The following is a 14,396-nucleotide window of genomic DNA, read 5'->3' as shown; positions in this document are numbered from 1 at the left end:
AAAAAAAAAGTGTGGATAGCAGGTAGATACATTCAGGTGCTTTAGATATTGCCATGAATCTGTGTGTGTGTGTGTGTGTGTGTGTGTGTGTGTGTTGTGTTAGATTCATTCTCCAACAGATTCAGATTACCTATCAGCAAAGCCAAAGAGAATGTCTCCCTCTCAAAAATGTCAGCAATAGTCCCAGGCATGGTTCTTAGCCACGGACAGTCACATTCTCCATCCTGAATTAATCATAATGGCCAGGGATCTGGATGGTTCTTAGCCTGGCCAGGGGAAGGGACCTCCCCTGGGACCTGCAGCTGGAGTTGCAGGGAACATAATTGCTTGTACTGAGACAGAGGCAGGGAACTCCCCAGAGAACAGTCAGGGTCCTGAGACTGTAAGTAAGGTGAATGCTATGGGGCAACAAAAAGAACAACAAACAAAACCTTAAAGCACCCTTAGGGCCTGTAATGCTAACTACTTGGGAGGCTGAAGCAGGAGGGTTACAAGTTTGAGGCCAATCTGGGGAACTTAAAACAACCGAAAAACAAACACACAAACCAAAACAAACAAACAAAAACACTTTTAGAGAAAAGAAGATCATCAGCGAGCAGATTCTCACCTCTAAGCCAGGCAAGGTGGGGGAGGGGGCATTTGAGCCCCTAAAATCTCGACCTCTATTCTCTCTGGGCCCCAGGTACCACATCCAAACAAGAAGAGAGTTGGTCTAGAGCAATGGTTCTCAGATTCTATATCAGAGGAACCCTTTGGTTAAAGGAATTCTTTCACTAAAGCCCAAAGACACATGAAAGAGGAATAATAATAATAATAATAATAATGTATTGATTAAACACTTATCATGTACTTATATACTATTCTAGGGTTATATTGATTATACAATCCCATCAGTAACCCTATTAGGTAGTTTTTTTTGTTTTGTTTTGTTTTGGGGTTTTTTTTGGTACCGGGAATCGAATTCACGACCTTGCGCTTTGCCAAGGCAGGCGCTGTGCCACTGAACTCTATCCTTGGCTAGGTAGGTATTGCCATCTCCCCACTTTTAAGGGGTCCTGGTGATTGAACTCAGGGCCTTGAGCATGGTTCAGACTTCCAATCCTCCTGCCTCAGCCTCCGGAGTAGCTGGCATTACAAGCAGATGCCAACATGCCTGGCCCAATTCTAACTGTTCCAAGATGTATCACATGGCAACAAGGTAGGCATCTGCAGGCCACCACCAGTCACCTGACCTTAGCAAGTCTCTGCACCTCAGTTTCCTGGTCTGTAAAATGAGAATGATCATGCGGTCCCACTCTAGGGGTTGGGCCGAGGGATAACTCTGTCTGCATTATGTGAAGCCCTTCCCTACCAAGGCAGCTGGCAGGGAGCGGGCACTCAGGAAGTGTTTCTGGATATAATTTTCCATTTTCTGATTGAGGAAACTGAGGTACAGGCGAAGTTAGATGAGGTCCTCAGGTAAGTAATGATCTGGTTGAGGGAGCCTTCTGGGACACGGGAGTGTTCCTGCCTTTTGATCTGAGAACACCAGGGTATGTGTGTGTAAAACTATGATTTGCACACTTTACAGTCATCGCTTAGGATCCCTGGTTCATAGCCTCCCACCCCTGCAGACACCAACACCTGCACATAATCAGTGTCCTAGTAAATGGGGTAAGCAGTCGACACACACCTTCCTCTGTATGTCAGACCATCTCTAGGGAACTTACAATACCGAGTCCAACGGAAATGCTGTGTAAATAGTTGGTATTCTGTATGGTTTAGGGAATATGCCAAGGAAAGGAACAAGGTCTGTGCCTGATCAGAATGGACACCTATTGCTTCCCAGTAGGTTCTGTCTCGGGGGGTTGGAACCACCCACGCACAGCCCACAGCCGGGGGAGCTGAGTACCACAGTTGCTAAGGAGCCCCATCCTCGGGCCTGCATCCCAACCACTGGCTGCTGTCTGGTGTCTCTAAACAACTGGAGTCAGCCTCCTGGGTTCAAATCCTGTCCCGTTTTGCTAGCTCTTTGTACGTGCGCAAGGTCCCAATCTCTGTCTGTTTTCCCACAGGGATACGGGGGCAGGAGTGAGTGACGGGGAGATAGTTGCATAGCACCTGCCACGTGGTGAGGGCGTTTGTCGCGAGCTCCAGGGGTCGTGGCAGTGGCCGGGCGCACGGCCGGACGAGATCTGTGATCGCCCCTGTCCTCCGCGCCCTCCCTCCTCAGGGTTTGCGGCGCGAGATCCAGGCGCACGGGCCGCGCCTGGAGGAGGTGCTGGAGCGCGCGAGCGCGCTGGCATCGCTGCGCAGCCCCGAGGCGGAGGCCGTGCGCCGCGGCCTGGAGCAGCTGCAGAGCGCCTGGGCCGGACTGCGGGAGGCGGCGGAGCGGCGGCAGCAGTCCCTGGACGCCGCCTTCCAGGTGGAGCAGTACTACTTCGACGTGGCTGAGGTGGAGGCGTGGCTGGGCGAGCAGGAGCTGCTCATGATGAGTGAGGACAAGGGCAAGGTGCGCCCGGGCTGGGGGTGCGGGGGGCCTGGGGGCGCTGGAGTCGGGGGCCGGCCGCTGCCGCCTCATCGCGGGCGCCCTGTGCCCCCAGGATGAACAGAGCACCCTGCAGCTGCTCAAGAAGCACCTGCAGCTGGAGCAGGGCGTGGAGAACTACGAGGAAAGCATCGCGCAGCTGTCGCGCCAGTGCCGGGCGCTGCTGGAGATGGGGCACCCCGACAGGTGGGCGGGCGGGGCGGGGCCAGATGGGGCGGGGCCAGTCCGTAGGGCGGGGTCTGGCGGCCTCGCGAGCTCTGCCCTGGGAACTGGGTCACGGTTCGGGAACTGAACTCTGAGGCGGGAGGGGCCCTCCGTTGCTGCGTGCTGGAGCGGAATGAAGCTGCCTAGAGCACTGGGAGTTGAGTGTTGTGCTGGGCCTCGTAGGGCAACAAGGGAGAGGGCAGGGTGTCCAGGACTGCGCGAGAGCGTGGTGGCCAGGACAGGCAAAGATCCTCTCCCTACCCAGTGTCTGCGCGGTGTTTGAGAGGTCAGAGAAGTGCTGAGATCAGGTGTGGAGCGGGACCGAGTCCTCCCGCTGTGTCCCGAGGTGGCGGGTGACGTCACCCTAACCGAGCCCGCTGGGAGACCTGGCGCAGGGCCGGGATCCGAGAGAGGGCACAGAGCAAGACCCATGGCCGAGTGGGGCCAGAGGCGCGACAGATCGACTGACAGATCGACCGGGCACTGAAGGCGGGAGCCCTCCGTCCCTGCCCGGGTCACTAGATGGGGAGGGCGAGGGAGGGAAGCTAGACACTGGGTGGAAAGCAAAAACAGCGGAAGAAACCAGGTGAGGCTTGGGCAGAGCTTATGATGCTGTGGGTGCTGAGCTTTCCCACGAGTGCCGAGATCCAGGTACGGGGCCGACTGGCCCCAAGACTTACAGGAAACAGTCTTGCCCAAGGGAGTATTTGGGGGCGTGGCCTCGCCTCAAGATTCAGGGCAAACAGGGTCCTGCCTTGGGAGGGTTGGGGTTGGGGGCTGCAGGGAAGCCCCAGAAGTCTCAGGGGCTCTCCTTGCCCCTTCTGTCCCCACCAGCGAGCAGATCAGCCGGCGGCAGTCTCAGGTGGACCGTCTGTACGTGGCGCTCAAGGAGCTGGGTGAGGAACGCAGGGTGGGCCTGGAGCAGCAGTACTGGCTGTACCAGCTCAGCCGCCAGGTGGATGAGCTGGAGCACTGGATTGCGGAGAAGGAGGTGGTGGCCGGCTCGCCTGAGCTGGGCCAGGACTTTGAGCATGTCTCGGTGAGCACGTTTAGGAATAACAGTGAGTAGCCACTGTGTAGGCTAAGGTTCCCTGGGCCTCAGTTTCCACATCTGTAGAATAGAGATAATTGCCGGGCATGGTGGCGCATGCCTGTAATCTCAGCACTTGGGAGGCTGAGGCAGGAAGATTGCTGTGAATTTGAGGCCAGCCTGGGCTACAAAGTGAGCTCAAGGCCAGCCTGAACTGCATGGTGAGACCCTGTCTCAAAAAGACAAAAAAAAAAAAAAAAAGTATAGCGGTAATGATATCATTCACTTCTTGCCTCTGTTATGAGGCAAACTAATATAACCTAAAGCAGTTAGAGGGCCGGGGATATAGCTCAGCAGCACACTACCTGCCTGGCAAGTGCAAGGTCCTGAGTTCAATTCCCAGCACACACACACACACACACACACACAAAAGCAGTTAGAGCCATGGGTGTTATATACAGTGTCTAGTACAGTGTTCGTTATGAATACTGTATCGTAGTGTTTCATCATTGTTTCTATTATTGCTAGAATAAACGCTCGTTGTTAGATACTGTGTTATTTTTAGCATATGATGCTTATTATTATGACTCATATTTGCCACCGGGTATCAGGTTGGAGGGGGCCGGTGCAGGCAGCACCTTTGCCCACCTTTTGGCGCCCCCCACATCCTGGTGGCAGGTGTTGCAGGAGAAATTCTCAGAGTTCGCCAGCGAGACAGGCACAGCAGGGCGCGAGCGGCTGGCGGCCGTGAACCAGATGGTGGATGAGCTGATCGAGTGTGGCCATACGGCAGCGGCCACCATGGCCGAGTGGAAGGACGGGCTGAACGAGGCATGGGCCGAGCTGCTGGAGCTCATGGGCACACGGGCCCAGCTGCTGGCCGCCTCTCGGGAGCTGCATAAATTCTTCAGCGATGCCCGGGAGCTTCAAGGACAGATTGAGGAGAAGCGGAGGAGGCTGCCCCGCCTCACCGCTCCACCCGAGCCGAGACCCAGTGCCAGCTCCATGCAGCGTACCCTGCGAGCCTTTGAGCATGACCTGCAGCTCCTCGTGTCCCAGGTGGGGCACCCGCAGCCAGACGGCTGGATGGAAGGGCCTGGGCGTCAGAGCAATCAGAAATCAGGTTGTGGAACAGGCTGAAATTAGACCGTGGGACGGACAGAAGCAGCCCATACAGGAAAAAAATTGGGTGATAGGACAGATAGAAAACAGACTGACTGCATGGTGCTCAGGAGTCAAGCAGTGACGGGAAACATGGGCACGGTAGGCCCGACAGCGGTGAATGTGAGGGTTTCAATAGAGACTGGGCAATGGTTCCAAATGGATGTAACTCCAGCATGGTAAATCCCGATGGGGGATCTAAATGGAAATGCAAGGGGCGAAGAGGAATTTGGTTGTGAGGTAGACAGCGGGGCTAAGATTGACTGGAAAAGGCCACAGAGCTAACAGAAATTAGGCAGAAGGTCTGTCAGGACTTGGAGGTAGATCTGAGAAATTGGGTGGAAAGGAAACTGTGAATTCAAGCAGCTGGACTGACGGGGAACTGGGTTGCTGGAGCAATGGGAAGTAGAAATTGGACGGTTATTTGTATAAATCACACGGGGGACTGTTAGGAATCAGGCTGAGAGACTAGCATCTAGTAAGTAAGTAGTAGACCTGATGGGAATGGCAAGAGGGTCACTCTGGAAGAAATCAGATGATTGAACCAAAAAGATAAGCAGCACTTGAGCAGCAGAACCTGTAGAAATAGGGTAGAAGCTGAACATGGTGGCGCATGCCTGTAATCCCAGCACTCCTGGAGGCTGAGGTAGGCAGATCTAGTGGTGGATCTAAAAGAAGTCAGAATGTAGGCAAGTCAAACAAGAATCAGGGAGCCAGGTACAATGGCACCTGCCTGTAATCCCAGCCACTTGGGAGGCTGAGGCAAGAGAATCAAAGTTACAAGGCCAGTCTGGCAAATGTAACAGAACCTTGTCTGTAAAGAAAACAAAAAGGATATAGCCAGGTGTGGTGGCGCACGCCTGTGATCCCAGCACTCAGGAGGCTGAGGCAGGAGGATTGCTGTGAGTTCGAGGCCAGCTTGGGCTACAAAGTGAGTTCGAGGCCAACCTGAACTGCATAGCGAGACCCTATCTCAAAAAGACAAAAAACAAAGCAAGAAAACAAAAAGGGCTGGGGATGCAGCTCAGTGGTCAATGCAGCTCAGTGGTTCCGCAAGGCCCAGGATTCAATCTCCAATACTGAAAGTGACGATTAAAAAAGGTAGAATCAGAGAGCAAACATGAAAGAAATGTGGCAGTGCGTCTACAAGAAGGCAGAAAGGGAAGCCAAGAGAAACCAGGCAGTGCATTTGGGGAAGCTGGGTGGTGGGACTGCAGGGCTCGGGCTCCTGGCATCTTGTAGCTCTGCACTCAGGGAACAGACGGGGGCGGGGGGGTGGAGCTTGGGCCTGGTGGAGGGCAGTGCCCGATCTGCCATGCCCCTCAGGTCCGGCAGCTGCAGGAGGGGGCGGCCCAGCTGCGGACCGTGTATGCGGGTGAGCACGCTGAGGCCATCGCCAGCCGGGAGCAGGAGGTGCTGCAGGGCTGGAAGGAACTGCTGGCAGCCTGCGAGGACGCCCGCCTGCATGTCAGCTCCACGGCCGATGCCCTACGCTTCCACAGCCAGGCCCGAGATCTGCTCTCCTGGATGGATGGCATCGCAGGCCAGATCGGGGCAGCCGACAAGCCCAGGTGCCTCCCATCCCACTCCGGACTGCCTGGCAGCCCTCCCCAGCTGCTTCTGGCTCACCAGCTGTCCCCTTCCCATAGGAGACCACAATAGCCGTCCCTGCGCCACAGCTCTGTGTGTGTGGCACTGTTTAGATGCTTCCACGTGCTAAGACCTCTTTCAGGCCTGGCGCTGGGGGCTGAGAGCATAGAGCAACCTCCTGCCTTCTGTCCTTGCCAGCTGCTTACAGCGCCCCGTGGAATTCGTTGTGGTCATATGGTTTAGTCCAGCACTGTCTAACAGTTACATAATTTAAACCACAAATGTGAGCTACATATATAATTTAAAATTTTCTTGTAACCACATTAAAAACAAGCCAGTGAAAATGAATTTTAGCAACATCTTTTATTTAACCCAACATAACCAAGATACTATGATTTCAATATTTAGTCAATATTGAAATACTTGCTGGGCGTGGTGGCGCATACCTGTAATCTCAGCACGCAGGAGGCTGAGGCAGAGGATCACTGAATGTTTGAGGCCACCATTGGCTACATAGTGAATTCAAGACCAGCATGAACTACATGCTAAGACCCTGTCTTAAAAAACAAAGAAAAGCCGGGTGTAGTGGTGCAAGCCTGTAATCCCAGCACTGGGGAGGCTGAGGCAGGAAGATTGTTGTGAGTTTGATTGTAGCCTGAGCTACAAAGTGAGTTCAAGGCCAGCCTGAACTGCATAGCAAGACCCTGTCTCAAAAAGACCAAAAAAAAAGGAAAGAAATTAAAATATTTTACATTTTCTTGTGTACTAAATTCTTATAGAGTAGCATGCACTTGGCACTTAACACATGGCCATTCAAGCCAACCACATTTGAGGTGTTCAGTGGCCATGTGTGTCTACAGCACAGACTTTCGAGGTTAGAATCATTGGCTAGATCTATAGCTATAGGTAATTAGAAAGCCGGACCTCAAAATCCTCCTAGGATTCTCACAACAAAAGGGTGAAATTGTGGTACCTGGGTACACTGGAATTAATGAATTAGTAAAGACCCTGGGGCCCTTAGAACTTCGCCAGGAGGCAGATGTCCTGAGATGCTCCGGAACAGCCTCCAGGATCTGGGCTCATGGGAGGCACATCTACAGCGAGGGACAAGGGTGGCTGACTGTGGCTCAGATGGCTGCCTACCCCCCTGCAGGGACGTGTCGTCAGTGGAGGTGCTCATGAACTATCACCAGGGCCTGAAGACCGAGCTGGAGGCAAGGGTGCCTGAGCTGACTGCCTGCCAGGAGCTGGGACGCTCTCTGCTGCTCAACAAGAGCGCCATGGCTGACGAGGTGGGGAGGGGCACAGGGGGTCCCCTCTCCCCTCCCCACCAGCACACTGGGCAGAGCCATCCCTGATGCCCCTCCCACCTACCCACCACACCCAGATCCAGGCACAGCTGGACAAACTGGCAACCAGGAAGGAGGAAGTGTCGGACAAGTGGGACCGCCATTGGGAGTGGCTGCAGCAGAGTGAGTGTGGGCTTGCACACATGGCTCAGGGACCCGGGGACATGCACCAGCCTGGAGGATGACATGAGTGTGTTTTGCACACTACCCATGGGTCCTGAAAAGCAAACACAAGGGCTAGGAGGGTGGGCAGTGGGCTGCCTTACCTGTGAACCCATATGGGAGACACCTGAGTGAGAAACTGGTACCTGCAGAAATAGCCCCCGGTCCTGTCACTCCTCCGGGGCCCGGAGTGGTCAGGGCTGGGACAGGGAAAGCCAGAGGGGTGTGGAAGGCCAGAGAAGGCAGGTAGAGTCCCCAGGTGCTCCTGGTACCCTGACCCTGTGTGCCCCCCGGCCCTCAGTGCTGGAGGTGCACCAGTTTGCCCAGGAGGCCGTCGTGGCGGACGCCTGGCTGACAGCCCAGGAGCCGCTCCTGCAGAGCCGGGAGCTGGGCAGCAGCGTGGACGAGGTGGAGCAGCTCATCCGGCGACACGAGGCCTTCCGAAAAGCAGCTGCAGCCTGGGAAGAAAGGTTCAGCTCCCTGCGGCGCCTGACCACGGTCAGCATCCCAGATCCTGCGCTCTTGGCATCCCACAGCCCCCGCACACAACCCTCTGTGTGGGCCAGGCACGCCTGGAGTTCGTGCCCCCATGCGCCTACTCTGTCTGGGCTGGCAGCGGAGCTGAGATAGATCAGTCACCAGTGACGGTCCAGAGAGGCTGGGAATGTGCTAGGGAAGAGCAGAGGGATGAGGGCTGCAGCCAGGGAGGCAGAGGAGGCTGTGCTGTGGGAGCCTAGAAATACTCATCCTGGCTGCCGCGAGTCCCGGGTGAGCCTTGAAGAATGAGATGACGAATGAGGCCATTGTGATAAATTTTAAAGTCCTGCTGTCCTGGGTGGGAGAACACTAGGAAGGAGGAAGGAGGGGTCACAGTCCCCACAGAAAGTGCTGATTTAGCCCATTTTTACAAAAGCAATAGATGTTAGTAGGAATTCAGCTCTTGGCACGCCATGCAGTAGGGCAGGGGCTTGAACAGCCAGGCCACCTCAAAGAACTTCAAGGGACCAGTAAGTTGAGAGGGGAAGCAGAAACCCAATGTGCCTGCCTCGCCGGCTTTCTAAGCCCGCCCCGCCCTCCAGTCTGACCCGGGTCCCTCGGTCCCCAGATTGAGAAGCTCAAGGCGGAACAGAGCAAGCAGCCACCCACCCCGCTGCTGGGGCGCAAGTTCTTCGGGGACCCCACGGAACTGGCAGCCAAGGCGGCGCCCCTGCTGCGGCCAGGGGGCTACGAGCGGGGCTTGGAGCCCTTGGCCCGCCGGGCCTCGGACACGCTGTCGGCCGAGGTGCGGACCCGGGTGGGGTACGTGCGCCAGGAGCTCAAACCCGAGCGCCTGCAGCCGCGCATCGACCGGCTGCCCGAGGTCCCGGGCAGAGCCGAGCTGGTGGCCCCGCCGGCTGCACCGGCTGCACCGGAGGACGCGGCGGAGACCCCCGGGACCCCTGTGGCGGCGGCGCCTGCGGAGCAGGTCAGGACCCGGCCGGAGCGCCAGGAGTCGGCTGATCGCGCGGAGGAGCTGCCCCGGAGGCGGCGGACGGAGCGCCAGGAGTCTGCCGATCAACCCGAGGAGACTGCACGGAGGCGGCGGCCCGAGCGCCAGGAGTCGGCGGAGCACGAGGCGGCGCACAGCCTCACGCTGGGCCGCTACGAGCAGATGGAGCGGCGGCGGGAGCGGCGGGAGCGGCGGTTGGAGCGGCAGGAGTCTAGCGAGCAGGAGACACCGGCCAGAGGAGACCTGACCAAGGGGTGAGGCCAGGTGGGAGCAGGGAGGGAGGGAAGGAGAGGGAAGCGAGTGCTCCTAGAAGGGTAGGCTCCGTGACAGGGCCAGAGAGCGTGGTGGGACCCATTTTCCGGAGGTGTAAACCGAGGCCTCGGGTAGATGTGCCAGTGTTCCACGGGGCCAGATCTTCTTGAACGAAAAGGCCTTCAAGGGGAGTTTCTCAGCCAGTAAGCGCAGACTCCTGTACTGAATTCCCCAGGCTGGGGGTGTGGGCAGGGATTTTATGTGCTTTGCAAGACGTTTTCTCCCCTGGACTCCTGGGAGAAACAGCACCTCCGTGATTGGGTGGAGGACCCTTTGTTACGTCTCCACGGCGTAATGGAATGGGGGCTGTTGTGACCTTCAGTGTGGCTCGGATAAACTAGGACCAGCGCCCAGGCACTCTGAACCCAGCGTTAACCAGTGCCGGTGATCAGTCCACCTGGCTCTGTCCCCAGAAAAGACAGAAAACAATGGCTTCTTGGTCCTTTTGAAGCTTCCTCTTCCGTGAACATGTGCTGAGTGCCCACGCTGCCTGGCAGGTGCTGGGGAGGGTAGTGACCAATGAGTCCCAGCCCTGCCTTCTGCGAGGCCCACATCCCAGAAGGTTAAAACATATGCATCGCCAGACAGTGAAGACCCAGAATGAGCAGGGCTAGGATGGGGGAAGTCCAGGGAGTGGGTGTTTGAGAAAGGCAATGGCGTGTTCAAAGGCTGGAAGGTGCCAGTTTGCCTTTTGCTTTGTGCTGCTGAAGACTCACATGGGAGAGGAGCCAGGTGTGTTGGCTCATGCCTGTAATCCCAGCAATTTGGGAGGCTGAGGCAGGAGGATTGCAAGTTGGTGCCCAGTGGACAATTTAGTGACTGTGAGAACTTATCTCAAAAAATATAAAGGGCTGGGGATGCAGCTCAGTGGGAAAGCACTGGGTTCATCCTCAGTACAGAAATGAAAAGTGAATGGGGTAGAGATTTTGTCCTGCAATTCAGCAGCAGTGTCTGGAGCACCCATGGTGCGCAAGACAACGGAGAAATGGACCTCACATTTCACGATCAGAGGTGGAGGAGGCCCTACGGACAGGCAGGGCCCTGGGAGAAGGCATTCCAGTTCCATTGGCTCTTTCTGTCCCCCCTGCCCCAGGAAGGCCACCCTGGCTGACATTGTGGAGCAGCTGCAGGAGAAAGAGGCAGGCCCAGGGCTCCCTGCTGGGGTGGTAAGTTGAGCCACAAAATGGGTGGGGGTATCAAGACCCCTCTCAGAGCAGGAGTCAGGATCTCAGAAAACAACCAGTGCCTAGCGCTGGGTCTGCTCCCCTAATCTGGGACCTGAAAATTTCTCCCTTAGAAAAATGGAGCCACTGACCTAAGACATCCCACACACACATACAGATTCTTAAACTCTTCCTACGTGTGTCCTGGGCTCCCTGTGTCTCTAGCCCAGGGGGATCGCAAGTTTCCACGTAGACAGCCCTGTACACACAGAAGGCAGCCCCAGATTCCTGCTGCGGGAATTCCTTGCACCCCACCTCTATAGATCCTGCCCCTTCCTTCCCCCTCCCTCACACAGTCGTCGCTGCCTCAGCCTCGGGAGCTTCCCCCTGGCCGTCTGCCCAACGGGCTTGAGCCGCCGGAGCGGACACCACGGCCAGATCGGCCGCGGGCGCGGGACAGGCCCAAGCCGCGCCGGCGGCCGCGGCCCCGAGAGGGTGGTGAGGGCGGGGGAAGCCGGCGTTCGCGCTCCGCCCCCGCCCAGGGCGGCTCCGCCCCTGCGCCACCGCCACCGCCCACTCACACAGTGCAGCACGAGGGCTTCCTGCTACGCAAGCGCGAGCTCGACGCTAACCGCAAGTCATCCAACCGGTGAGCGTGTGGGCGGGGCTTTGGAAGGTGGGGACTAAATCCGGGCTTTCAATGAGTGAAGAGTTGGGCCAAGGGGGTGGGGCTCAACTTCAGTACTTCCAACCGGCAGGGGGGAGGGAGTAAGGGGCGTGGCCTAGTGTTCGGGTGTTCAATAGCTGAGGGGACTGCTCTAGGTTGGAAGCGGGCTAAGATGTGAAAGTGAAAAAAAAAAAAGTGAAAAAAAAATGTGAAAGTGAATTAAGTTGGGACCCAGTCTCATAGCAACCAACCCAGAAGTTGACCACACCTAAGGCGCAAGCTGGGGATGGAGTCGAGTCTAGAGGGTTTCAGTGGCATGTGCGGGCTGGAGCCGCCCTCCAGCCAATGAGGGGGGCTACCCTTGACGTTTGAAACAGGGAAAGGTTGGGAAAAGGGGCGGAGCCCAAATTCTGAGCGCTGAGTGGAATGGGGGGGAGGGTCTCAAAAAGATTTCCAGGGCTGGGGATTTAGCTCAGCGGCAAAGCCCCTGCCTGGCAAGCGCAAGGTCGTGAGTTCGGTTCCTGGTACCAGAGAAAAAAAAAAAAAAAAAAAAAAAAAAAAAAAAAAAAAAAAAAAAAAAAAAAAAAAAAAAAAAAAAAAGATTTCCAGATCAGGATCTAGCTGGGATTTTTTGTGTGTGTACCACTTTCTGGTTGACGAGGACTTTCTTGTCCAGTTGGGGACAGCTGGGGCCAAGAAGGATAGCACTGCCCAGGGAGTGAGTGAGGCCTGAACGCAAGGCAGCAGGCAGGGCAGGTGCAGGCTTTACTGGTGGATGTGGATGGCGTCTTTCTTCCTTGTCCCTGGCCAAGGTGGGAACGAAGAAGGGCACCTGATGTGCCGTATTTTGCTCCTGTGGGACTTCCTCTGGGATTTGGGGTTTAGCTCCATGGGGAGACAGGAATTCCTCATTCTAAACAGATCTTCCTTCAAGGAACTCAGTGAAGGGTGGAGGAACGAGGGGCGGGGTAAAAGAATAGAAAAGATCCAGAGGAACAAAGGCTTATGGAGGAGACAGTTGAAGTCTTGTCTTCAGGAATGCAGTATGGGAGAGGATAAGGAAGGGCAAGCCCAGCAGGGCCAGCCTGGGCAAAGACTTGGGACTGGGAGCCTGAGACGTTCCTCTCAGCTCAGGAACATCCGTAAGGAAGAGCTCACCGGCATATGTCCTAGTGAGCTAGCGCAGAGGCCCAAAGGAGGTCACGGGCAGCACACTTAGACCATGAATGTCAAAGAGTTACCAAGGCAGCATGCTGCAGCTCCGCCTTGCGCCCCCTCTCCTCACTCCAGGTCGTGGGTGAGCCTGTACTGCGTACTCAGCAAAGGGGAGCTGGGCTTCTACAAGGATGCCAAAGGCCCGGCATCCGGGGGCACCCATGGCGGGGAGCCACTGCTCAGCTTGCACAAGGCCACGAGCGAGGTGGCTAGTGACTACAAGAAGAAGAAACATGTCTTCAAGCTCCAGTGAGCCCCTGATGGGCAGGAGGGAGGGATCCAAAGCCCGGCTTCCTGGCTTCAGAAGGACCCTGGTTGCCTTGGAGAACATTTGGTGGGAGTAAGAGGGTACTGGGTGCCTTGGGATCCCTCTAATCCCGTGTCCCTTTCTGTAGGACCCAGGATGGCAGTGAGTTTTTGCTGCAGGCTAAAGATGAGGTGAGATTTGGTTCTTCCATGCCCCTGTGGACCTCAGAATGCCCTGGCTGGGTGGCTGGCTCCTTGGCCCAGAGTGGCTGGGCTTGGAAGATAGCACATAGTCTAAGTCCCCAAAAATTCCCAGGGGCTGGACTTCTCAGGGTGTGATAGACCTTGGCAGGGATTTGGGTTTTGTCCTAAGAGGAAAAGGGAGCCATGGGACCCAAGGAGGTTTAAGTGCCAGGTAATAAAGATTTCTTTGGCTACCAGGTATGGGGTGGGGTGGGCGGATTCGGGGGCTGGTGAGGATGGAAGTGAGGAGCCCAGGAGGCAGCCAGGGCAGGAGCCCAATGGAAGATCACCAGGCTGGACTCTGCAGGCCCGTGGGGAAAGGTGGGACAAATAGGAATGTGAATGAGCCTCAGGACAGGGCTGTGAGGCCAGGAGGAAAACATGGACATGGTTTGAGCCGGAATTGAGAGTGATAAGTAATACTGGTTACTTCAGGTAGTCCTCACAAGAGGCTAAGAAGCCTTATTCTCTTTTTCCTTTTCTTTTTTTTGTCTTTTTGAGACGGTCTCGCTATGCAGTTCAGGCTGACCTTGAGCTCACTTTGTAGGCCAGGCTGGCCTCAAACTCGCAACAATCCTCCTGCCTCAGCCTCCTGAGTGCTGGGATTACAGGCATGCGCCACCATGCCTGGCTAGAAATCTTATTCTCTTCGTGCTTCCTTATACTGATCTATAAAGTGGAAGCCGGGATGGTGGCCTATGCCTGTAATTCCAGCACTCTGGGAGCTAAGACAGAAGACTGCAAATTCAGGCCCAACCTGGGCAATACAGAGGCTTAAGGAGACGCTGTCTCAAAATTAAAAAATGAAAAGAGGTGGGGATGTAGCTCAGTGTGAAGGTCTTGAGTTCAAATTCCAGCACCTCCCCAAAGTGTTTTTTTGTTTCGTGTCTTTTTGAGACAGGGTCTTGCTATGTAGTTCAGGCTGGCCTTAAACTCACTTTATAGCCCAGGCTGGCTTTGAATTTACATCGATCCTCCTGCCTCAGCCTCTGAGTGCTAGGATTACAGGCATGCACTACTACACCTGGCAAAAGTTTT

At 55.8% G+C, this 14,396-nt stretch overlaps 1 protein-coding gene across 1 annotated transcript in view; it reads left to right on the top strand.

The window, feature by feature from the left end:
* Nucleotides 1-14,396, top strand: part of Sptbn4 (spectrin, beta, non-erythrocytic 4) — an 82,825-nt gene that overhangs the window by 66,720 nt on the left and 1,709 nt on the right. The window contains exons 24-36 of the mRNA XM_013509644.1: nucleotides 2,213-2,491; nucleotides 2,583-2,713; nucleotides 3,566-3,770; nucleotides 4,440-4,820; nucleotides 6,249-6,493; nucleotides 7,666-7,804; nucleotides 7,900-7,984; nucleotides 8,325-8,521; nucleotides 9,129-9,766; nucleotides 10,918-10,990; nucleotides 11,344-11,636; nucleotides 12,945-13,118; nucleotides 13,265-13,307. Coding sequence (XP_013365098.1) covers nucleotides 2,213-2,491; nucleotides 2,583-2,713; nucleotides 3,566-3,770; nucleotides 4,440-4,820; nucleotides 6,249-6,493; nucleotides 7,666-7,804; nucleotides 7,900-7,984; nucleotides 8,325-8,521; nucleotides 9,129-9,766; nucleotides 10,918-10,990; nucleotides 11,344-11,636; nucleotides 12,945-13,118; nucleotides 13,265-13,307 — 2,883 coding nt within the window. The remainder of the gene's footprint in view (nucleotides 1-2,212; nucleotides 2,492-2,582; nucleotides 2,714-3,565; nucleotides 3,771-4,439; nucleotides 4,821-6,248; nucleotides 6,494-7,665; nucleotides 7,805-7,899; nucleotides 7,985-8,324; nucleotides 8,522-9,128; nucleotides 9,767-10,917; nucleotides 10,991-11,343; nucleotides 11,637-12,944; nucleotides 13,119-13,264; nucleotides 13,308-14,396) is intronic.

Source organism: Chinchilla lanigera, unplaced genomic scaffold (assembly GCF_000276665.1).
Source record: "Chinchilla lanigera isolate Chin_1 unplaced genomic scaffold, ChiLan1.0 scaffold00177, whole genome shotgun sequence".
Taxonomy (NCBI): Eukaryota; Metazoa; Chordata; class Mammalia; order Rodentia; family Chinchillidae; genus Chinchilla; species Chinchilla lanigera.
The sequence above is the reverse complement of the archived record's forward strand: the minus strand, read 5'-3'. Positions and strand labels throughout refer to the sequence as shown.